The sequence below is a fragment of the Hemiscyllium ocellatum genome, chromosome 43 (genome assembly GCF_020745735.1).
Source record: "Hemiscyllium ocellatum isolate sHemOce1 chromosome 43, sHemOce1.pat.X.cur, whole genome shotgun sequence".
Lineage (NCBI taxonomy): Eukaryota > Metazoa > Chordata > Chondrichthyes > Orectolobiformes > Hemiscylliidae > Hemiscyllium > Hemiscyllium ocellatum.
In genome coordinates, this window is record NC_083443.1 from 22723296 (window position 1) to 22748093 (window position 24798).

The following is a 24798-nucleotide window of genomic DNA, read 5'->3' on the forward strand; positions in this document are numbered from 1 at the left end:
AGGCCATGGAGTCTCACTCATCTTCCCTTTGTCCAGGAGTGAAGGGGATAAGCTTTAGTGATAGCAATGGGATCCTTTTCAGATCCATCATGAAAGTGAGAATTAGTGGATGGTCTTTGATAAATGTTCTGATGAAGAGTCATCAGTGACAGTAATTCTGCTTTCTTCCCACAGATGTTGCCAAACCTGCTGAGTTTCACCAACAATTTCTGTTTTTATCTTTGATAAATATTCTGCATTAAAATGAACCATTTTGTAGCAATTAAACATAAACAATCATTCTTAAATCTTTGAGAACAATGAAATGCAGTTACTTATAATTTAAGAAAATGTTGCTCATGTATTTATTTGATTCAAGAGATTACATAAGAATAAAATACTTCTCTCAGAATGGCTTCATCTTTTCTTTTTAAAAATGTCATAAAACAAATATGTCCCCTGTAATTATAAAATAACCATTAATACAGCTCTTACTGCTTCATTTTACACAAAGCAATTGATTAATCTTAAACTCATAAAGACTGTTTTTTTATGTGCTAGTCTAAGTCAGTTCTGAATAATTTTTAGAGATCTATAATCTCTCCAAATTGCCCATGTGCTACTACTACTTCATTTTCAAAGACTATATGGTTTACATAATGACCTCACAGTTCCAAATTTCAGACTGGAACAGGTGCAGAAAAGGTGTCAAACGTTGGGCTGCACATTTGATTTCAGCTGTGTGCAACTCATTAAGATCATTAAGATGTTTATTGCCTCAAAGACTGCATAGACACTGCTTTCTGTACAATAATCGTGGCTGTTTTTCAGCACTCTTATTTTCTGCACCAGTGATTGTAAGTACCATTTGTCAAAGATCAGTGCTCTAGATCCACTGAAACCCCAGTCAATGTTAATCATCTGTCATCATACTCCATATGACCAGCCCAGGGAATGCAAAATTTATAAAAATAGTGCAATTAATTTAATACACTATTATAACTACATAATCTTCATTACTACATTAAATATCTATCGTATGCTAAACATGCTGAAACAATTTTGAACTTTTTAATATTCATCAGATGTTGTCAGTCAACAATGAATCTATCCCCAGGAAACTAAGTTCAGTTCCATTTTATTCTGAACCATGACAATTCAGTCAATGACTTTCAGAATTTCCAAAGATAAAAAATAAATAGATGCTTGCTTGCGCTTGTAAATATACATTAGAGAAAGAATTTACACAGTGATCAACAAGCCTGAAACAATGACTAATCACGTTCAAAAGATGACAATGATGTACCTCCACAATACCCATCAGTTTAGAAAAAGTATGTACCACTGAGAAACTGGCCAAAAATAAAACTCAGTATCAAATTTCCTGCTTTTAAATGTGATTTTTTTTGTTATTGCATTGACATATATGCCACAGTTCAGTTTGTTTTTCTATGTAAGAAAACTTCTACATGCAAATTTCAGCAAAGTGTAAAGAGGTGAATGATCAAATAATCTGTATTTTTAAAATTAACTCGATGGATAAATGTTGGACAGGAAATTAGGAAACATCTTCAGCACTGCTTCAAATAGTGCCAGAGAACCCATTAGATCTAGCTAAACTGATGGACAGGGCTTCGGTGTAAGACCTCATTTTGAAAGACAGCACCTTATAGGGACATGGATAGGGTTAATAGGCAAAGTCTTTTCCCTGGGGTCGGGGAGTCCAGAACTAGAGGGCATAGGTTTAGTGTGAGAGGGAAAAGATATAAAAAAAAACCAAGGGGCAACTTTTTCACACAGAGGGTGGTACGTGTATGGAATAAGCTGCCAGAGAAAGTGGTGGAAGCTGGTACAATTGCAACATTTAAGAGGCATTTGGATGGATGTATGAATAGGAAGGGTTTGGAGGGATATGGGCCGGGTGCTGGCAGGTGGGACTAGATTGGGTTGGGATATCTGGTCGGCATGGATGGGTTGGACCGAAGGGTCTGTTTCCACGCTGCACATCTCTATGACTCTATGACCACCTCCAATGGTGAGTCACTCCTTCATTACTCAAACCTCTGGAGCAGGATCTGGACCAACAACCATCTGATTTCAGGACCACAGCTGAGCCAAGTTTAGTACATCTGCTTAATCTCTGCACACTTTAACTCAGAAAAATTTATATATTATACTAAATAATGTGACAAAACTACTTAAAGTATGCAATCCAGCTGAGTGCACAGAGGTCAGGTGGTAAGATCTAGTGATCAAAATTTACTTGAAAAGAATGAAATGATAGGACCTATGAGGTCTATGTTATCCACCCAAATATGTGATTTACTTGTTTCCCTTTGGACAGTATAAATATGAGCTGATAAAATGGATGTTCGCATAAACCACAGACATTTGATAATTATCTGGTCAGCAGAGATTGGTATCGACATATATCTACAAAACATTGGCAGAAACTGATAAAACTGCTGCCCAACACACAAAATGAGCAGTAATGTGATAAAAATGTCATCAAAGAACACAAAGTCAACAGAAACTGAATAAAGCTTTTGAACTCCATATACGGTCACTGCCAACACAGTTGCAAAACTGCTATGAAAGGGGCTGAATACCGATTATTAGTTGAAGTGGCTACAAGGCCTTTTTTTTTATCCGTGATGAAAGTGGGAGATATTTATAGAACAGAATATAATTTGAGAGTGCCTTGAGAACATTTTTATAAATAGGAAGTGATCAGAATTCTAATATGACTCAAATTAGGCTAGAATCTAATGTCATATGTGACAACCACCTGTATATTAATTATTCCATTGTGTAGAAATTCTTTCCCTCAGTACGTGCCCCATAAATATTATCGGTCCTCCAGGCATCCAGCATTTCAACCATTGTGTGAAGCTGCATCTTTCAAACTTTGCCTCAAAATGTTTTCAAGGCCCCACTAAGCAAATATATCCAGCACTCATGCTGGTAGTTGGGAGTGATGGACTCACCCAAATACTTTGTCTACTGCCTTTACCATTTGTGCTCCATGTTTCAGCAAGTACAGAGAGGAGAAAAGATGCAACTGAATGTGAAGGTACCTTGCATATATGTATGCACATATTTGAGACTACACGGGTGAAGCATTAGCAAAGAAGCAGCCAATTAATTGTGATGGTAGGCTGACCTTAAGGCAGACTCTTTTTTCACACGGTGGTAGCTTCCCTGTTTCCAGGCAGATGGTCTGGGTTTAAGTCACCCTGATCCAGAAATGTGTCTTTACATGTCCCAATGGATTGATTAAAATCCGTTTTGCTTTGAGTGAGAGCTCGGGAAATGAGTAGGGAAAATGAGTGCAAGGAGAGAAAGACAGAATGGACTCAGGCAAAAGGAGTCTGAAGTAGACTGAGTCACAGAGAAACTGTAAAGAAGCACAAGCAAGGGATAGTGGATATGGAAGAGATGAGAAAGAAAAAGAGAAAGATATAAAAGATTTAGATATTTTCTTCCATGTGCAGGGACAGTACAGCCATGTTAATGGCCTGTATGGCCTTGATGTGACCTCTGTTTTACAGTTTACTGTGCTCACAAAACAATCCCACTACCTTTAGCATGTGGTTTGTGAATTTGGAGAAGCTGGAGTTCAGAGTCAAAAAGTGTTGTGCTGGAAAAGTACAGCCAGTCATCTGTTAATTTGTGGATGGTTCCATTATTACTTTGACCCAATTTGTTACTAATAATAATGATCCCAAAAGACAATGCTACAAAACATCACGTATAACTTGGCCATGTACAAATTGAAATGATGATCTACTTGCAGGCTTGAAACTAAATTACCTAAATTAGGCACAATATCTCGCTGCCAATCCCAAATGAACAGATATTGTTTTAAGAAAACTGAAGCTGGCAGCATAGAGCTTGCCTGGATGGTAGCTCAGGTTACACAATCTAGCAACACCGAAATTTTCAGCGAGTTAAATTTTCAGGGGTAAAATTGCAAGTGCTTTTCATAGTGCTATCATCCCTCGAGGTAAGCGCTCTGAACTTTCAGACTTACAGACATTTCTGCATGGTGGAAGAAACATCTAAACGCAGTTAGGGATTCAAACACAAAATCGTGCGTGCAATGGCTAGGGATCTAAAAAATGACAAGAAATATCGCTTTAACTCTACTTATATTGGTACATTCATCTTAGTTGCAGTTATTCTGATCTATTGTGCTAAAGACAAATTTCATCTCTATTTCACGCCACTATCGGCTATTTATTTTGCAGTGAGGCAAGCTGACAGGAAGCAAATGTCTTTCTGGTTCTTTTGACACCTGTAGATTTTAAGAGACAACTGACTGAAAGGCAACAGCAAGTAACTCATATTGTGTGTGCACCTGCTCTGATCCCATGACCTATAAGTATTGACACAGTCTTTCTTGGATACATTAGAACAAACATGTCTTCAGCACTGGTCACGACTACATAGTTCGGCCATCTTTTGGAGAATGACTACAAACACAAAATCCACCACTGAGCAAAACATTTCTTAAGGTTTGTCTGGGGGAGATGACAAGAAAATGTCTTCACACAAGTAGCAGTGGAAATCTAAACTCTTTCCTGAAGAAAAGCTACATTTTGCTGACCTAACAAAATCAGGGTGATTAATTGCATGGTCTGTGTGACTGAAGGTTGAGTAAAATATTTATTCCGGTTTTACAGACAGGCAGAGCTCCATACAGCAATGGAGTGAAAGGAATAGCCAAACAGCTCTTTTAGTGAGTTACAGGATTTTGTTGAAAATATCTTTAACCGAACTTCAACCCCAAATTATATGCAAATACTCAAAGATAGGGGAAGCATAAATGACTGATTTTGGACATATATATTCATACATCATCTTTACACATACCAGCCCTTATGGAAAGGAAAATCAAAACTGGGAGAGCTCACGCAATCATCTAGACAATTTAGTTGTGATGTATTTAAAAGCTGCCAGCTTTGAAATTTATTTTCCAAACTACCACTGCATCAGTGCATGTCATTTTACACCAGGTCAGCACTGTACTTGTCACTTGCTAGGGACTGGGCTTTACACAGCTAACATGCCCTGAACAGACCAGATGTCATGATGGTGATTTTGGAGAGTCATACCAGACTCAGAACACTGACTGTGTTTCTCTCTCCACAGATGCTGCCAGCCTTGCTGATTTTCTCCAGCATTCTCAGCATACCATTTGACAAGGTACATCAATGGGCTCCCCTTTATTCTAAGTGTAAAAAGTGAGGTCTGCAGATGCTGGAGATCAGAGCTGAAAATATGTTGCTGGTTAAAGCGCAGCAGGTCAGGCAGCTCCTGTTCCTTGGATGCTGCCTGACCTGCTGCGCTTTAACCAGCAACACACTTTCAGATCCTCTTTATTCTAAACACATTTTACTCCTTCCAATAACTAGTTAAACTTATTACAAATTTTTCATTGGAAGCATATATTTATGCCAGATTGGGAAGTTAAATTATTATTGTTATCTCTACAGAAACATTGGATCACATCAACATTACAATTTTCATTTTGCTTTAATCTGTTAACTGATGCAGGACGTTTATAGGTTAATTTATTTCAGCCTCAAGGATAGTTAACATTTGGAACTGGGTCTGGAAACACATGGAGCATAAGATGTCGAACGCCATCTGCCTCTTGATCTGTACCTTACCCAAGTGAAACAACAACTGGGACTATACAGCTCCAGGGCAGGTCAGAGAAGCTCACGACAATATTGTGATTAGCCAGGCGGAGTCAAGCAGTGTTTAAAGAAAAGCACACTGAGGAACCCAGTGAGCTTTCACATCTACCAGCATGAAATCATTCCTCTGTGATCAAACAATTTAACAGCAGCAAGAGCGAGGAGTAGTTTCATTGGCACATTCCCATTTGACCTTAATGACCTGAGTCTCATCCTCACTTAAACCTTTTTCACTTTAAACAGTTCTTTTATCTGGTATCCTCCAGGATTGCAATCTGTTCTTCTGAACAGTTCAGGCTGTACCATGATTAACCTATCTGTAAAATGCTTAGGGGGCAAATGAGTGACAATCATACAAATATGCACATAAGGCGCAGGAGTAGGCTAATCTATCCCTCAAATCTGATCCACGTTTAGTAAGGTCACGACTGAATTGATTGTAACCACAAATCCACAATCCTGCCAATCCCCAACAATGTTTCATGCCCTTACTTACCAAAAAACCCACCTATCTCAATTACAAAATAGTTCACAAGTCTGCTTCCATTTTCCTTACAGAACTGAGTTCCAAAACTCTCAATCCTCTGTCAGGAAAAAAAAATGATCTCCTATCTATCTGGAATGAATGAACCCCTAATTTTAAACAGTGACTCCCAGTTCTAGATACTCCCATAAGAAAAAACATCTTCTACACACCTACTCTGTCAAGGCACTTCAGGACTTTTATGTTTCAGTCGAGGCACTTCTTTCTCTTGGAACCACAAACCAACTTTGTCCAACCTTTTCTCTTAAGACAACTTGTTCATTCATGATATTCTTCAATACATTATCTGGGCTGACACCAATTGTTAAAGTTCACTTGAGAATGTAACTTTTTAAAAAGGTTTTGCGATTTACATAAGAAAGAAATGAAACTAACATGGTCATTCTTAGAGATGAAAGGCTTAATAAACGATCAAGGTATTTTTCAATATATAATTTCAGTTACATCACACTGTAAACTTTTGCTATACATTCCCTGTCTTATATTTGTGTACTCCACAACTACTTGATGAAGGAGCAACACTCCGAAAGCTAGTGCTTTCAATTAAATCTGTTGGACTATAATCTGGTGATTTTTTAACTTTGTACACCCCAGTCCAACACCGGCACCTCCAAATCATTCTTGATATTAGTCTAGTAAACCTTCTCTGAACTGTATTTGCATCCTTCTTTGAATAAGGCAGTAATCCAGATATATCTCACCAATGCCCGCAAACCTTCCTACTTTTGTGTTAAATTGCCCTTGTAATAAATAATAACATTCTATTAGCTTTCCAAATTACTTGCTGTACTTATACATTATCTGCATTTGAGAGTTGAGAGTGTGGTGCTAGAAAAGCGCAGGACGTTAGGCAGCATCCAGGAAGCAGGAAAATCGACATTTTGCGCAAAAGCCCTCCATCGGGAAAGGCTTTTCTGATGAAGAGCTTTTGCCGAAATGTCAATTTTCCTGCTCCTCGGATGCTACCTGACTTGCTGTGCTTTTCCAGCACCACACTGTCAACTATTATCTCCAGCATCTGCAGTCCTGACTTTTGCCTCTGCACCTCAGAGCCCTTCAATCTCATACCATTTATATTATATGTTCTTTTTGTTTTTATACCAAAATGGACAATTTCACATTTTCCCATATTATAAAATCATTTAGCCAGCTCTTAACCCACTCACCAAACCTATCTATATTCTGCTTTGACAATTTTACATCCTCCTCACAACTGGCTTTATTACCTGTGTCATCATCAGTCAGTAGCAAGAGCTATCAAATCCACTTAGCATTCCATCCAAACTCGATTTGTAAAACTCCATGTCAACCTATGCTCCTTGATAGTGATTGCAGAAATTCATTGAAAAGGATTGAACAGGTATCTTGCACTAGTTATCAATAAGGAAAATACAGTTAACATCCAAGAGCACCTATATTTCAGGAAGGGCAACTAGACCCGTTTCTTCATCCAAGTCATTTATATAAATTGTTAACAATTGAGGTGCCCGTGATCCCTGTGGAACACCACTCGCTATATCTTACCAATCAGAAAAAGACCAATTAATGCCTATGCTCTGCTTTTCGTTTGCAAGCTAATCCATGCCATTAAGCTGTCCCTTCACCAAATGATTTCATTTTTCATCACAATCTCTGATGCAGCACTTTATAAGTGCTTTGTGGATGGCACGGTGGTACCTGGGTTCAATTCCCGCCTCAGGCAACTGTCTGTGTGGAGTTTGCACATTCTCCCTGTGTCTGCATGGGTTTCGTCCAGGTGCTCCAGTTTCCTCCTACAGTCCAAAAATGTGCAGGTTAGGTGAACTGGCCATGTTAAATTGCCCATAGTGTTAGGTGAAGGGGTAAACGTAGGGGAATGGGTCTGGGTCAGTTGCTCTTCGGAGGTTCGGTGTGGACTTGTTGGCCGAAGGGCCTGTTTTCACACTGTAAGTGATCTAATCTAATAAATACCTTGTGGAAATCTAAGTACAAAGCATCCACCAGTTCTCCTTCATCCACAACACATTTTTTTCCTCAAAGAGCTACGGCAGATTGTTTGAATGCAATTCCTCTATCACAAAACCATGTTGACTCTGCCCAATTACCTTGAATTTAACTATAACTTCTTTAGTAATAGCTTCTAGAATTTTACTCATGATAGATGTAAGCTAACTGGCCTGTAGCGTCCTGCTTTCTGGGTCTCTCTCTCTCTCATTTTGAATTAAAGAATTACATTTGCTGCCTTCCAATCTTAATGGGACTGCCTTGAAACCAAGGGAGTTTTAGAAAATTAAGCTCAATGCATCTCACTTGCTACTTCATCTAAGATCCTACAATGAAGTTGATGAAGATCCTGACCACTCAGTATCATCTCTTTGGTGACTGCAATTTTCCTGCATTCTTCCCTCCCTGAAGTATAGCTGCTCTTGGATGTTAACTGTATCTTATTTAGTGATAACTAGTGCAAAATACCTATTCAATCTTTTTCAAAGAATTTCTGCAATCACTATCAAGGAACACAGGTTGACATGGAGGTTTACAAATGCAGAGTTTGGATGGAATGAAAAGTGGCATTGATAGCTCTTGCTAATGACTTTGAAGAGGAACAATCTCTGTTGCATAAATTTCAGCTTTCCGAAGATCAATTCCATTCTGACATCAATTTAAGATGATGATTGGTAGCTGGTAAAAGGAATGTCATCAAGCAGGCTAAACAGTCAATCACATTGACGAATTTTCACCAGCAGCAAATCAGGAAGTGAAAAAGCACTGACTCCTTTCCGAATCATTTTACAGACAACAAAAGAAATATGCAAATATACATAAAGAAGATTAAAACTGAACTTTCAAAAATATTTAAAAAGTCATTATTAAACCTACAGAATTGTTCCAATTAAAATGGAGAAATATGACACTTCATAAATGGAAAATATGTTACTTCAATCCCAGGAAGTTGGGTACAAATTAAATTAGGAACATAATACACCTCATTCAACAAACCATCATATCGTATTCAAAGATTTTTACATCAGTAAAATGCAAGTTTATATCAATTGAACTAATTCTAAATATCTTGATCTGTAGATATATCAGCAGCACTCCCTCTGCAGGAGCAGGTAATCACTGAAAGAAATTTCTAGATTTCAACATTTAACAACACATCCTGGAAATCAGTTTCACAATTATCATACTGGTGAATGGTGGTATTTTTGATATCATTACAAACATAAAATGGAGGCCACTTTTTCATAAAGCAGCTAGGCTTAAGCAGTATATGGTTGCCTCTAGGATTGGCCTAGTGGTCTCCACGAATCAAATACTAACCATGCAAGGCATCGCTGAGGCAACATTAGAGTAAATTGACAGATAAAGTGAAAGTAAACTTTCTCCTGTTGCTTAGTTATAAAATATTGGAGGTGGGGGAGTACTGACTGAGTCAGGAATTATGCAAATTGATAATGAAGAATTTATTTGGCTTTCCAATTGATGTGGGAAAACAGGGCAATCAGAGGAGAGATGCATTGGGTAACCAATGGTGGGAGTGCGCTGGACAGAGTGCTAACTACAGGAGTCATATAATTAAACCTTTAGGAATATATTAAACCTAAGCTGGCAACCTTATTATTAACTGACATCTAATTGAATGGTTCATTTCACCAACCCCACCACAAGCACTTTCTGTTCTCAAGTACGCAGTTTATGTTTTGCAAATATCACCAGAATTGTAGGTTCTGTTGAGATTTTACCATATCTCAAATGATCATTTCAATGGTTCCATGTTTAAATTCAATGCAAAAGTAAAGGTCGAAATTGAGTTGGTTGAACAACGTCACGACGGACATTCATAAAATCCAGGTTAAAGAAGAAAACAACCAAATGTTTTGCACTTGATTGCCACCCAAGTAGTCTAAAATCCTAATTTCTTAAACCAGTCGAATTGTGCATCATGTCAGAACAGTTCCATGTTACTGACACTCATAGGGGAGCTCCATGGTCAATGATACCTCTTGTGGAGTCTCTCAGTTTCTGATATTCATCATGTTGGAACTCTACAGTTATGGCTATTCATGATGAAGTTCCACATTATGGTGAAGTTCCAATGTTACTGACACGCATCATGATGAATCTTCACAGATTCTATCATTTTAAAGGAGAGGAACTCTACATTTAATGGTATACACCCTGGATGAAACTCTACACCATCCAACTGTTGCTAGTCAAGCTGTGTTCAATTATAACCACAAGACCTGACTTTGACATTTGTCTGAAATCCCTCTAATCATTCTTTTAACAGAGATGTGAAACAAAATACCAGAATAACAAATTGTGAAACCAACAACCTTTTGGAGGTTAATGCGAAATTATGCCAATGCATTATGATCAAAGAAAAACAATTATATCGAAAACTCTATTTGTTTTTCTGCGTTGGTGGTTGTGCATGATATTTATTTTCCAGTAAGTGAAAATAAATTGTAAAGTACAAAGAGAAAGCGGTTGGGAGGGTAATTTAGTTTTCCAACCCAAGAAAACATTTGTCTTTACTTAAGCAACAGGATCTCCTCCCATCTTCCATTCCTTTCCATGCAGAACACTACTGTTCAGAGACAGCAAGAAAGTCTCAATGGTAAATTAAACTAATCTGTACTGATTGCCATTTTCCCATCTTTCAAATTAAAACACCGCATGCTGTTTGATATAATTTTTATCTTGATAATGAGAGGATGTCTTGCTTTGCCAAAATGTGCAATTCCAAGCTGCTTTACACTTTTTATATGTCCTATAATGTGCTTCCATTTCAATTGCATTAAAAGTAGTATGATGGAATTTTCCAGAATGCAATTCTGTACTTAATACTGACTTAAGCCAGGAGTACAAACATAGCTTCACCTGCTCCAATGAGAATTACTAGTAAATAAATTGATTCTGAAATAGCTGCAGGAATGCTCCAAAATAAACATGAACAAATAATGTCAGCCGATCAAATGTAATATTTTGAGGCTTGAGATATGTATTTGACCTTTAATTACCGTGGTTTTTAAATAAGGCTTGTGAATTAGTATGCCTGCACTTAGAAAAACTTGGCACTGAGTATTCGCATTTGGACATGTGCTATAATGCAATTTCAATATTAATAATTTCTTTGTCAGTAAATCAGCCTCAGCTACCTACTCTAATTAGAGGAATTACTGGTACACAGGTTGTCTCTTGCTCTATAAAGGATTGACAATAACTTATGCAGCGTTCCAAAATTAATTCTTTTAAGTGGCCCAATGCAGACTGGAAGCTTCCAAGGTTACAATTCATGAATCCAACTAAGACATGACTCAGTTTTTTTTAAACAAAATTTAGCTCAATTAAGATTCTTTGAAGAGTTTACTTTTTTTACTGAATTAAGAATTCCACTGTGGAAGCCCCATGCATTGATCTATTGCAGGGCCTTTATATAAAGACTTTTCAACTTTATTTTATTTTTCTAAGTTCTCCTGTGAATAACTGTAAGGCAATATAACTTATTTTCATTACTTCCCTAATTTGTACAGAAGATTTGTAAGACCACATACCTAAGATGGTGCCATGCGGCTTTTCATTGTGTTTCTGTACTTGAGTACACGTGACAATAGACCCAATTCAAATAGATAAAGGTGAAAATATTTGGGTGCTCTGCTCTGCTCTCAAATGCTGACAGTTAACGCTTCAGGTCAGTACCCTTTTTTAAGCTATGATATCACTGTTTCATAACAGTGGGACTGTTCTTAGTGCATCAGCGGATCCAGAAAGGCCCAGGTCCACTTCTGTTATTGCCTCCCAACTTTATTTCTCAATCTGGTTTATTTCTAGAGGACAACCAGGAGGGACGAAAAGTGACAGGGTGAGTCACTTTTACCTTCATTACTCCTCCGCATATTTATTTCAGAATATTTCACTGAGGTACTTTAAGTTCCAGCTACTTTAGGATCAATTTACTCACTGGCAATTCTTAATAGAGTGGCTCACAGCGCAGGGACCCAGGTTCGATTTCACCCTCGGGTGACTGTCTGTGTGGAGTCTGCACATTCTCCGTATCTGCTTGGGTTTCCTCTGGATGCTCCGGTTTCCTCCCACAGTCCAAAGATGTGCAGTTTAGGTGGATTGGCCATACTAAATTGCTCATTGTGTCCAGGGATGTGCAGACTATGTGGATTCGCCATGGGTAATGCAAGGTTACATGGATAGGGTAGCAGAGCAGGTCTGGGAATGATGCCCCTCTTCAGACAGTCAGTGTCGACTTGATGGGCTGAATGGGTTGCTTCCACACTGCGGAGATTCTATGATTCTATTCTAGAACAGGTGAAGCTAGGTTTGCACTGTTTATTTCAGACATTAAGAAAAAAGCATCAGAAGGTGGCGCGGTGGCATGTCTTCCACCAATCTTCTCATCCCATTTATCCTATTCAGTTTAAGACACGAGTCTGTACATTATAAGCTGACAGGATAGCAAACATATATGGGATAATTTGTCTGTTCTACAATGCCTGAGCTAATGCCAACATAAACCACAGAGCAGTGCCTCTTTTAAGCAAAGTTTCCTATTGGAACTGGTGAAGTCACTCCCTTGAGCACAATGCATGAAAGTTTCTAAAACTTGAAGTGCATAAGATTGAAGTGCAAAAGTTCTGAAAATGCCATCTGAATTCTGCATGCAATTGGGATCAAGCAGCATTATATACAAGACTGAGATTTTTGTGCAGTAACTATAACACTCTTCCTCAAGTATAACAAGTCTATCAAATATTATAGTTTCACATCGGAAACAGTGAGTACAATTACACACTGATCGTTCCTAATGAGCTAATTAAAAATCTTCTGTAATCTACACTTCAAAAACTAAAATCAAGCAAGTAATAACACTTGCCAGAAAACAAAAAGAATGATGTTAAAATTGATTATTTCTTCAAAAATATATGCAGATGGAGAGAGATTCATTAAAGTTTGGGTATACAATTGTGCTGCCTACCTCTCAGTGGAACAACTAGCTGTTAGGGATCTATGTAACTAACATTCACATCTGACAATCACCAACAATAAGAATATTTCCATATATTTATTCTAAGAATAATCTGTAGCTAAATAAGGAGGAACCAAATACCAAAAATTACATATTGCAAGCCAAAGGCAACTAATAAAAAATATGGACTAATAATCAATAGACTATCTCAACAACTGAACACTTAATTGCTAAATATCTTTCAAATAACTGCAAGTGGAACAGGTTTCTGGGGAACTCACTTGAATTTTGACCAGTTTCAGGCAGGATACAAGCTTCATGCCAGTGGTCAAAGATGAAAATGCAGGCCACAAACAATTTTTACTCCAACTGCTCAAATAACTGTCACCACAATGCTTTGAGATTACACAAAACTGGTTCGATAGTTTATTTCTTGAAAGTGAGAATTCAATTTGCCAACATTTATTTTGCAGTAGCAGTTTCTAAACTTTGGTATTTCAGTTACAGCTCAGCCTAATTTCCCATCTAATCTTTCACACTCCCAATGAAAAGAAAGTGATTTAAGTTTAAAAATATACTGTTGATAATCTACCATACAATTTCAGGACCAGTTTTTTTTTAAGTTTTGATTTCCTATGGAAACAGGCCCTTCGGCCCAACAAGTTCACACCAACCCTCTGAAAAGTAACCCACCCAGACCCATTCCCCTACCCAATATTTACCCCTGACCAATGCTATAGGCAATTTAGCATGGCTGGCATGGTGGCTCAGTGGTTAGCTCTGCTGCCTCACAGCACCAGGAATCTGGGTTCAATTCCCGCCTTAGGCAACTGTCTGTGTGGAGTTTGTATATTCTCCCCGTGTCTGCATGGGTTTCCACTGGGTGCTCCAGTTTCCTCCCACAATCTAAAAGATGTACAGATCAAGTGAATTGGCCATGCTAAATTGCAATATAGTGTTAGGTGCATTAGTCAGGAGTAAATCTAGTACATCAGATGGATCGGTTTTTGTCCCGTGTATATAAGAGGGTTTCCTGACACAGTATGTCAAAGGGCCGACAACAGGGGAGGCCACACTGGATCTGGTGCTTGGTAATGAACCAGGCCAGGTGTTTGATTTAGTGGTAGGTGAGCACCTTGGAGAGAGTGACCATAATTCGGTTACCTGTTAGTTTAGCAATGGAAAGGGATAGGTACATGCCACAGGGCAAGAGTTATCGATGGGAGAGGGGCAATTATAATGTAGTTAGGCAAGACTTAGGGTGCATAGAATGGGGTAGCAAAACGCAGGGGATGGGGGCAATCGAAATGTGGAGTTGGTTTAAAGAACAGATATTGTGTGTCCTTGATAGGTACGTCCCTGTCAGGCAGGGAGGAAGTGATAAGGTAAGGGAACCATGGTTTACTACAGAAATTGCATCTCTTGTTAAATGGAAGAAGGAGCTTATGTGACGATGAGACAAGATGGTTCAGATGAGGTGATGGAACATTACAGATTAGCTAGGAAGGATTTAAAGAGAGAGTTAAGAAGAGCAAAGACAGGGCATTAGCAGGTAGAATAAAGGAGACCCCTAAAGCTTTTTATAGGTATGTGAGGAATAAAAGGATGACTAGGGTAGGAAAAGGGCCAGTCAAAGACAGAAGTGGGAAGTTGTGTGTGGACCCTGTGGAGATGGGAGAGGTGCTAAACGAACATCTCTCGTCGGTTTATTGTAGAGGAGAAGAATGAGGTACAAGATATTAGACTAGAAAGGAACGAGATTAGTAAGGAAGAGGTGTTATCAATTCTAGAAGGGATGAAAGCAGACAAGTCCCCTGGACTGGATGGGATTTAACCGAGGATTCTCTGGAAAGCTAGGGAGGAGATGTTGGAGCCTTTGGCTTTGATCTTAGACTCGTCATTGTCTACAGGTTTAGTATCAGAGGACTGGAGGATTGCAAATGTTGTGCCCTTGTTCAAGAAAGGCAGTAGAGATGACCCAGGTAATTATAGACCAGTGAGCCTTACCTCTGTTGTAGGAAAAGTTTTGGAAAAGATCATAAAGAGATAGGATTTATAATCATTTAGCAAGCAACAATTTGATTGCAGATGGTCAACATGGTTTTGTCAAGGGCAGGTCACATCTCACAAATCTCACTGAGTTTTTTGAGAAGGTGACCAAGCATGCAGATAAGGCAGTTACATGGTATGCATGGATTTCAGTAAAGCTTTTGATAAGGTTCCACATGGTAGACTGTTGGAGAAAATGCAGAGGAATGGGCTTGAGGGTGATTTAGCAGTTTGGATTAGAAACTGGCTTTCTGTAAGAAGGCAGCGAGTGGTGGTTGATGGAAAATATTCAGCCTGGAGTCCGGTTACTACTATAATGGGCAGCACGGTGGCACAGTGGTTAGCACTGCTGCCTCACAGCGGCAGAGACCTGAGTTCAATTCCCACCTCAGGCAATTGTCTGTGTGGAGTTTGCACATTCTCCCCGTGTCTGCGTGGGTGTGCTCCGGTTTCCTCCACAGTCCAAAAATGTGCAGATTAGCTGAATTGGCCATGCTAAATTGCCCGTAGTGTTAGGTGAAGGGGTAAATGTAGGGGAATGGGTCTGGGTGGGTTGTGCCTCGGCTGGTCAGTGTGGACTTGTTGGACTGTAAGTAATCTAATCTATTAGTGGTGTGCCACAAGGATCTGTTTTGGGACCACTGCTGTTTGTCATTTTTATAAATGACTTAGAAGCAGGTAGTTGGATGGGTAGTAAGTTTGCAGATGACACTAAAGTCAGTGGAGTAGTGGACAGGGTGGAAGAATGTTGCAGGGGGACTTGGATAAACTGCAGAATTGGGCTGACAGGTGGAAAATGGAGTTCAATACAGATAAATGTGAGGTATTTCATTTTGGGAAGAATAACAGGAAGGCAGAATACGGGGTCAATGGAAAGATTCTTGGTAATGTGGATATGCAGAAGAATCTTGGAGTCCATGTACATAGATCACTGAAAGTTGCCACCCAGGTTGACAGTGCTGTTAAGAAGGCATATGGTTTTATTGGTAGAGGGATTGACTTCTGGAGCTGTAGTGTCATGCTGTGACTCTATAAAATGCGAGTGTGGTTGCACTTGAAATACTGTGTACAGCTGTGGTCGCCCCCATGACAGGAAGGATATAGAAGCTTTGGAAAAGGTGCAGAGGAGATTGGCTGAGAGACTCGGGTCTGTTCTTGCTGGGAAGACGAAGGCGAAGAGAGGATTTCATAGAGATATACCAGATGATCAGAGGATTAGATAGGGTAGACAGTGAAAGTCTTATTCCTGGGATGATGACATCAGCTTGTATGAGGGGGCATAGCTACAAATTGAGGGGTGATAGATTTAACACAGATGTCAGAGGCTTTACTCAGAAAGTGGTAAGGGCATGGAATACCCTGCCTGCCAATGTAGTTAAATCTCTGTAATGTGGCTGAGTTAAACAATCCTTGGATAAGCACATGGAAGACGTTGGGATAGTTTAGGGGGAATGGGCTTAGATTAGTTCACAGGTCAGCGCAACATCGAGGGCCGAAGCACCTGTTCTGTGCTGTATTGTTCCAAGTTCTATGTTCTAAATATAGGGTAGGAGTCTGGTTGGGTTACTCTTCGGAGGGTTGGTGTAGACCTATTGGGCCGAAGGGCTGATATTTTGAGTGAGACTAGTATCAGGACATTTTTACATCTGAGAGAAATCCATACAAATTAAATGAGGCATTTCATATTTTACAAGTGTAAAACAGGCACCAAAACATTCATGTAGAAATGCACCACCTGTCATGTCCTATACATCATCAAAAGAACCACATCTTAATCAGGCCTTATTCAGACACCTAACTGTAAATGTTATAATATGCAATACCAATTGATGCCTCCCTTCATTAAGTTGTTTTTTACCGACTGCAGCAGCAAGCTGTCTCTAAAAGTGTTAGGTTTATAAAAATAGGATTGTTTATTGAGGAAAATCACAGGCTGTTGCCAATGATTAATCGTCAGCTAGACCCATCACTATCTTGAACTTTATCCTTGACAATGTGCTCTCTGTCTTGATTGCCTATCTTGATTCTGTCACTACTGTCAATTAGGCCAGTTATGTTGTCCTAATCTCCCAATTGCGGCAACTCCATAACCTTGGTTTTTCCTCTGAACTGTCTTGATTAGCGCCTCTCGTCTCTCCTGACAATTCTTCCTTTTCTCAATACATTGCACCCTACAAACTTCCACCCATCCCCCACAACTCTCCCAATCAACGTCAGTCTAATGTAAATGAAAGCTGAAGCTCAAAATCAGCAGGATCTTGAATCCACCCATTCTGATACAAGCATCAACCCCCACACTTAGAAATTTGCAGGCCACTGAAAATCAAGTTATGAAACACAAACAATTTTACTGGTGTGTAACAGAACATCCCTAGAGTAAAGACTTGAACTACTATAAACGTAGATGGAAGCCAGTTCAACAACACTTGCAGATATATTATTTGCTTTGACTTTCAATTTCCCCAAGTACACCAAATCACTTTTTTTCTTTATCTAATATCTGGACAATTACATATGTAATACATAACTTCTTTTGCATATTAACATAATAAACATCGTTAGGAAACCTCAAGACAAAACTATCAGGGGTCTGTTCAGAAATCGATAGTAACAAGTGTAAAAAGATGCAATGTTTTCTTATTTTATAATCTTTTCTTCTGAGTGCTACGAAAGAAAGCTCAAAATAACATTCAAATAAATCCACAGTAACTGGAGTCCACCTGCTTGGCTTTAGTTTTAAATGAAATAATCATCGATTTGACTGCCAACGAATTTGAACAGATTTCAGCTCCTGTCGTAGAGAACACAGGCACAACCTGGTGTCAACACATCAAACTCAGCTGAATTTCACAGACTGCAACTGTGTGTGGAGCGAAGGTAAAGTTAAGACTCACAAGAACTCGGCCGGTGAGAGTTTGGGCAGATATCATGACACCTGCCCAGTCTTTTACAGAAGTCATCCAGCCCACTTCCCCTTGTGGAATTTCTTCCTTCTCATCCAGGTCTTGGAGAGTATCATCTGACTGGTTACCTGTGCCGATGCCGATTTTTTGCGCATCCTGAAAAAGAACAGGAAAATATAATTGTAGAGGAAAATATAAAACGATAGAGGATTTTTTTTAATACCAGCTTTTTCTCATTATAACAGCAACCAAAAGAGAAAATAGGATGTAAAATACGAGAGATCCTTATCTCACACAGAGCATTGCTAAAGTTTAGCTCTACCTTCTCAGTGCATTAATATACAACAGCAAGGAAAGCAGACTGCAGCACAAACAGTGGTTACGATGTCAGAATTTAGTTTAGTCCAGAACCTCAGCAATATTGTTAGCCAGTGCAACAGAGGTCGAGCTGTTCTTCATGACTGACACAAGTTTCCCATGTGTGCTATACAGGTCTAGTTACCATCATACATGGGAAGCCCCAAGTAACAGGAAGCAATTTTAACTCACTTATCTGGCAGTAAGTGGATAGGTGGGCAATAACAACTATTCAGGTTAATTACCTGCCTGTTTTGCTGAGAAGAAAAAGCTTACAAAGCAAAGGTACCTGCCCAGTTCCTAGTGGAGTCCTTCTCAAACATAGGCATATTGGCCCACAATGTTATTAATTCAAGAGTTAATCCGAATTTTACTGACACTGTCTCGCCTGACTGAACCAGGCAGAAAAAGGATCCGCCTTGAAAGGGGTTAGAAAAGGATGAAATTTCCTTCATTTATTTGTGGGGCTGGAACATTACATTTCTCCTGCCTCCTTCCAATCTGTTTCAGGCCAGAAATTAGCTGAGTGATAATAGTCTTTTATTTACGCAGCAAGGGTTGAGTTTTTAAAATCACGCCATCCATTAAACCAAGGTTAAAACTGGGGCTACAGTTTCTAAGCCAAAATGTCCTCATGATCTTGTGTCGTGAATATGCATTCAATCCTTATGGCTGGAGTTAGCAAAACCTTTCACTCTATACTAGTGATCTGCATGCACACGTTGTGTGCTTACAGTTGTTCATGGATAAATTTATTTAGACATCCCCATGGTAATAGAGGGCAGTAAAGGAGAAATGGCAAACTGGGGACATTCGAGGGAACTTATCAGTCATTCTGCATGGATTCTGCTAGTATACAAGCTTATACTGACAGACCTCCAGATCTAAAAGCAGTGGTTAGCACTGCTGCCTCACAGCGCCTGAGACCCGGGTTCAATTCCCGACTCAGGCGACTGACTGTGTGGAGTTTGCACGTTCTCCCCGTGTCTGCGTGGGTTTCCTCCGGGTGCTCTGGTTTCCTCCCACAGTCCAAAGATGTGCGGGTCAGGTGAATTGGCCATGCTAAATTGACCGTAGTGTTAGGTAAGGGGTAAATGTAGGGGTATGGGTGGGTTGCGCTTCGGCGGGTCGGTGTGGACTTGTTGGGCCGAAGGGCCTGTTTCCACACTGTAAAATCTTCGAGGAGAAAGTGAGGTCTGCAGACCTCCAGATCTGGGCAACATGCAGCCAATCTAGCACAGGTATTGTAATTCACAACTTCAAAAGTTAATGCCACAAAATAGAAGGTTGGTTCTGGATGAATTTAAACCTTTTCTTATAATTATGAATAGTATGAAAAGATTTCGTGAATTTTTTTGTAGTTTCAGTCTGTGTTGCTTTTGTCGACTTAATATAAGCCTGCCTGAAAATAGACTCCTGTTTGAGAATTGATTCATCAACAGCACTGCACGCAGTATTCTTACAGTTAATTCTTCTCAATCCCACTTCGTGACTTCTGGTTCTAAAATTCCTGACAATTGACTATGTTCCTGTGTGCCTTTTGATCCTACCTTCCAGAGTAAAATAAATTTGTTCATCAGAAAAAGCTACTTAAAATGTACATAGAGAGGAAACCACAGCTCAGACATCTGGCTGGAGCTGGCTGTTAATGCTTTGCTCCAAGGATCAGTGCTGGGGCCATCTGCATTTATAATGTATAAATGACTTAGAATGTGACTTAATTCAAAAATATCTAAAAGGACATGAGAAAGAAGGGGAAGACTAGGACAGCAAGCAGAGCAGAAAAAATGGGAACATGGTAGAGAAAGGAAAGAGACCAAGTACCACAATTTTAAAAATTTATGGTGTTAGCCATTATATTTTGTGCACGTTGAAATTTTCTAGTGACTACATTTCAAACTTACTGAAGAGCTGTGGGTTGTCTAGAGATCACGAAAGGTGCTATCTAATTATAACTCTTCTCTTAGTTGTCTAAATTGTCGATTGTTCATCACACAACTTTCCTTACCAACTCACAGTTCTCACGTACTTCATGATTATATCAATTAAGCAATCCAATATACTGTGATGTAAGTTGCTCGATTTGTGTGTATTTTAATGTTATTTATTTTACAGTTTATATTTTGATAAATGTTATGTAGATTTTGGTCTGTATTTAGGACAGAGTTTAAATAATTCTCAGTATTGCTTAAGTCAAGCATCCTTTTTTAAAAAAACCATAAGAGACTTCCTGGACTGCTGCGAAAGTGGTTGAAATTGGGAGAGTTTCATTATTGGACAGAGTAAACATTGAAGAGCATCCTCTTGCATTCAGTTAGAAGGATCAGGAATGGATTTTTTTTTACTTAGGAGAAACATACTGCTTGGAAAGCTTTTTGGTTTCAGTTTGCAGACATCCTAATTGAAGTTGAATATATGAGACAATTTCTCCTAAAGTGTAAGAATTTTAGTTTGAAAATTCCAGACTAGAAGTGTTTGGTTAGGACACAGAAGGGACCATTTGAAGCTGCAAAAATCTAAGTTCAGTTGTATAAATATTCAAGGTCAAGACTATCAAACTCTCAAAGATTAGGGATGAAAGCAATGGTTAAATAAAACTTACAGATGTTGTAGAAAAAAGAATTTTCTCTGAAGTTTTAGTACTGTAATGGAATGGTTTTGAGATAAATAGTGTATTGCGCATGTACACTGCATTTTGAAGTTGTTTAAATTGTCCTGCATACCTACTTTAACATCTTTACTTATGTGTAATAAACGTGTTTTATTGTTAAGACCAGATTTCAGTATTTTATATGACCCAACAAGTCAGACTTCAGTCTGATTTTAGGCAAAAGTAAGGACTGCAGATGCTGGAGATCAGAATCTAGATTAATGTGTTGCTGGAAAAGCACAGCAGGTCAGGCAGCATCCGAGGAGCAGGAAAATCGGCGTTTCAGGCAAAAGCCCTTCATCAGGAATGAAGGCAGGGAGCCTCCGGGGTGAAGAGATAAATGAGAAGGGGTGGGGCTGGGGAGAAGGTAGCCAAGAGTACAATAGGTGGATGGAAGTGGGGATGAGGGTCAGAGAGGAAGGTGGAGTGAATAGGTGGGAAGGAAGATTGACAGGTGGGGCAGGTCATGAGGGTGGTGCTGAGCTAGAAGGTTGGAACTGGGGTAAGGTGGGGGGAGGGGAAATGAGGAAACTGGTGAAGTGTACCGAGGCGGAAGACGAGGCGTTCTTCTTCGGGTGGTGAGGGAGTGGTGGTGGAGAAAGCCACCTTGGTAGAGTGGGAGAGGAAGCTGAAATGTTGGGCCACGGGACGGTGGAGTTGATTGATGTGAGCGCCCCGGAGATGTTCCCCAAATTGCTCTGCAAGAAGGCGTCTAGCCTCCCCAATGTAAAGGCGACTGCATCAGGAGCAACGGATACAATAAATGACATTGGTGGATGTGCAGATGAAACATTGATGGATATGGAAGGCTCCTTTGGTGCCTTGAATAGAGGTGAGGGGGGAGGTGTGGGCGCTGGTTTTGTAATTCCTGCGGTGGCAGGGCAAGGTGCCTGGAGGGGAGGGTGGGTTGTTAGGGGGTGTGGACCTGACCAGGCAGTCATGGAGGGACTGATTTTGTCCAGTAATAACATCAGCTGAGATCATAACACTACTGACCTGAAGACTACACATTTCAATAGTTATACATGCCAACAGAAAGTCTGACCAATCTAAAACTCTTAGCTCTCCTCAGTAGTTGTCACACTTTGAACACTATAATTTTACTGACATAGCATATTCTAAATCAGCACAGTGCCGGATAGCTGCTGACAGGTCATATAACATCAGTGAACGTTAATGGAAACAGGCAGAAAGCCTAATGCTAATGTTTCCATACCTTATACAATCAAGTAATATGATCATGGTGAAACCGGAGAGAAACAGGCAGCTCAGACAGAAGCAAATGTTCTACAAATAACGTAGCAAACAGGGCATCTCTGGGGAGTCCCACAAGAATCGTGTTTACTCTTGAGGAATGGAACACTGTACCATTCCTGTAAATATATTAAATTTTACCCAATAGCATTCCCCCAAACAGTTAATCCCATGGGACATATATTTAGTTGAGCACAGCAATGACAACAACAGGTTATATCTTGAGCCTCTGAAATTTCACTTCATCTCATCCAGTAATTTTCCCACTACTACCTTACTGATCTTTAGAAATATATTATGCTCAGAACGTTTACATTTACATGAATAAATAGTAGATGTGCACCAGTTAATTAAGAAGATGTTACATAAATGCTGTAACAGCGTGCAAAAACTGATGCAGTCTTAAGAGCAGTCATTGGGAACTTTGGGCTGTCCATGCTTGGTCACTTTAACAAAAGTCATCTGGGGAAAATCATTTAAATGCAGAAGTACAAACGCAGGAGAAAATTATTAAAGATTTTCAGCATGCTAATGACCTAAAGAGGACAGAACTTCATTTTACCTTCATAGGACCTTTTTATTAATAGCAATATACTTTTAAATTACTACTGTACTTTCAATCTTCCAACTGTGGCCTTCCATACACCACATCAATCTGCAATACTCTCTCCAGTCTACTGTGTAATGTCCTGTCCATTATCAAATTATTGGTCCTTCGCATTCTTTCATTTCCCACTGTATGTCCTACATTTTCTCACTCTCAAATTCAGTGGGCGCAGATTTCAAAACATCTAATGCACTGCTGATTTCACATTTAGATCAATTCAGTCTCCACCTATTGTTTACTCCTTTACCACACACCTCCTCCTTACTTTCTTCAGCACATATATTCAGCATTTTCCTAGCTACGATCTAGTTAAGGAAAGGTCACTAGACCTGAAACATTAGCTTGGTTTCTTGCCATAGATGCTGCCAGACTTGATTTCCACCAGCAATTTCTGTTTTTTTATCAGATCAACCACGGTTCTCATTTCTCCACCAAACTACTCTCTATTCCAAGATGATGCTTATTGTGGCTTGAATTTTAATGCTACAGGATGGAATATTGATCCATCTGAAATAATGATTGATCTGTCATAGATTAGGTATCATGAGCGAAATGCAGATTAAAGTCCTCTTTATTCAACCACCCCACTACCCTTCCCCCATCCCCACACTCCCGAAAACAAAAACATCCCTTCTTTGACCTGACCGAGAAAAATAACTGCAAATATTGAATAGAGAATTGTGCAATTTTGAGAGAGATGGCTGCTTAGGAGTAGTTTGACAACTACAAATTTGGCCATCATAATTGTGGGCGGCATGGTGGCACAGTGGTTAGCACTGCTGCCTCGCAGAGCCAGAGACCCGGGTTCAATTCCCGCCTCAGGCGACCGACTGTGTGGAGTTTGCACGTTCTCCCTGTGTCTGCGCGGGTTTCTTCCGGGTGCTCCGGTTTCCTCCAAAATTGGCCATGCTAAATTGTCCGTAGTGTTAGGTAAGAGGTAAATGTAGGGGTATGGGTGGGTTTTCGCTTCGGCGGGTCGGTGTGGGCTTGTTGGGCCGAAGGGCCTGTTTCCACACTGTGAGTAATCTAATCTAATCTAAACTGTTAATTTATTGGCTCAGAGACCCAATTTCAATATAAATTCATAGTACATTTAGAAGATAATTTGCTGTGTGAAAGAAGTGCCCAGGATAGCTTTTTAAACAATGATATTCAAAGTTAAGTTGGCAGAGTACATGGAAAGGACTTTCAGTATTTATCTTTCATAGTGTTTAATATCTGCATTGGGTCAGATTTCACATCATGCTTTACATTTCATAACATTATTGATTGAAAACTGTTAGCAATACCTTTTTTACGTGAAAAAGTACTTCAGTTAAGAAAGTTTGAATTTGCTGATGGCCCAGTCGTTATTCAAGTTTAGGTTTGTTTTAGAGGACCCTGCGGAATTCCTTATTGTGGCAGACTTCAAAGGATTTGCCCGAGAAATAGATCATAGAACAAAGAACAATACAGCACAGAACAGGCCCTTCAGCCCACGATGTTGTGCCGACCACTGATCCTCATGTATGCACCCTCAAATTTCTGTGACCATATGCATGTCCAGTAGTCTCTTAAATGTCCCCAATGACCTTGCTTCCACAACTGCTGCTGGCAAAACATTCCATGCTCTCACAACTCTCTGTGTAAAGAACCCGCCTCTGACATCCCCTCTATACTTTCCTCCAACCAGCTTAAAACTATGACCCCTCGTGTTAGTCATTTCTGCCCTGGGAAATAGTCTTTGGCTATCGAGTCTATCTATGCCTCTCATTATCTTGTATACCTCAATTAGGTCCCCTCTTCT

At 39.6% G+C, this 24798-nt stretch overlaps 1 protein-coding gene across 6 annotated transcripts in view; it reads right to left on the reverse strand.

Moving 5' to 3' along the window:
- kcnma1a (potassium large conductance calcium-activated channel, subfamily M, alpha member 1a) overlaps positions 1–24798 on the reverse strand; it is an 858112-nt gene that overhangs the window by 644861 nt on the left and 188453 nt on the right. For all 6 annotated transcript variants that reach the window (XM_060854015.1, XM_060854014.1, XM_060854016.1 and 3 more), the window contains exon 2: positions 18136–18300. In XM_060854015.1, the coding sequence (XP_060709998.1) occupies positions 18136–18300 (165 nt within the window). The remainder of the gene's footprint in view (positions 1–18135; positions 18301–24798) is intronic.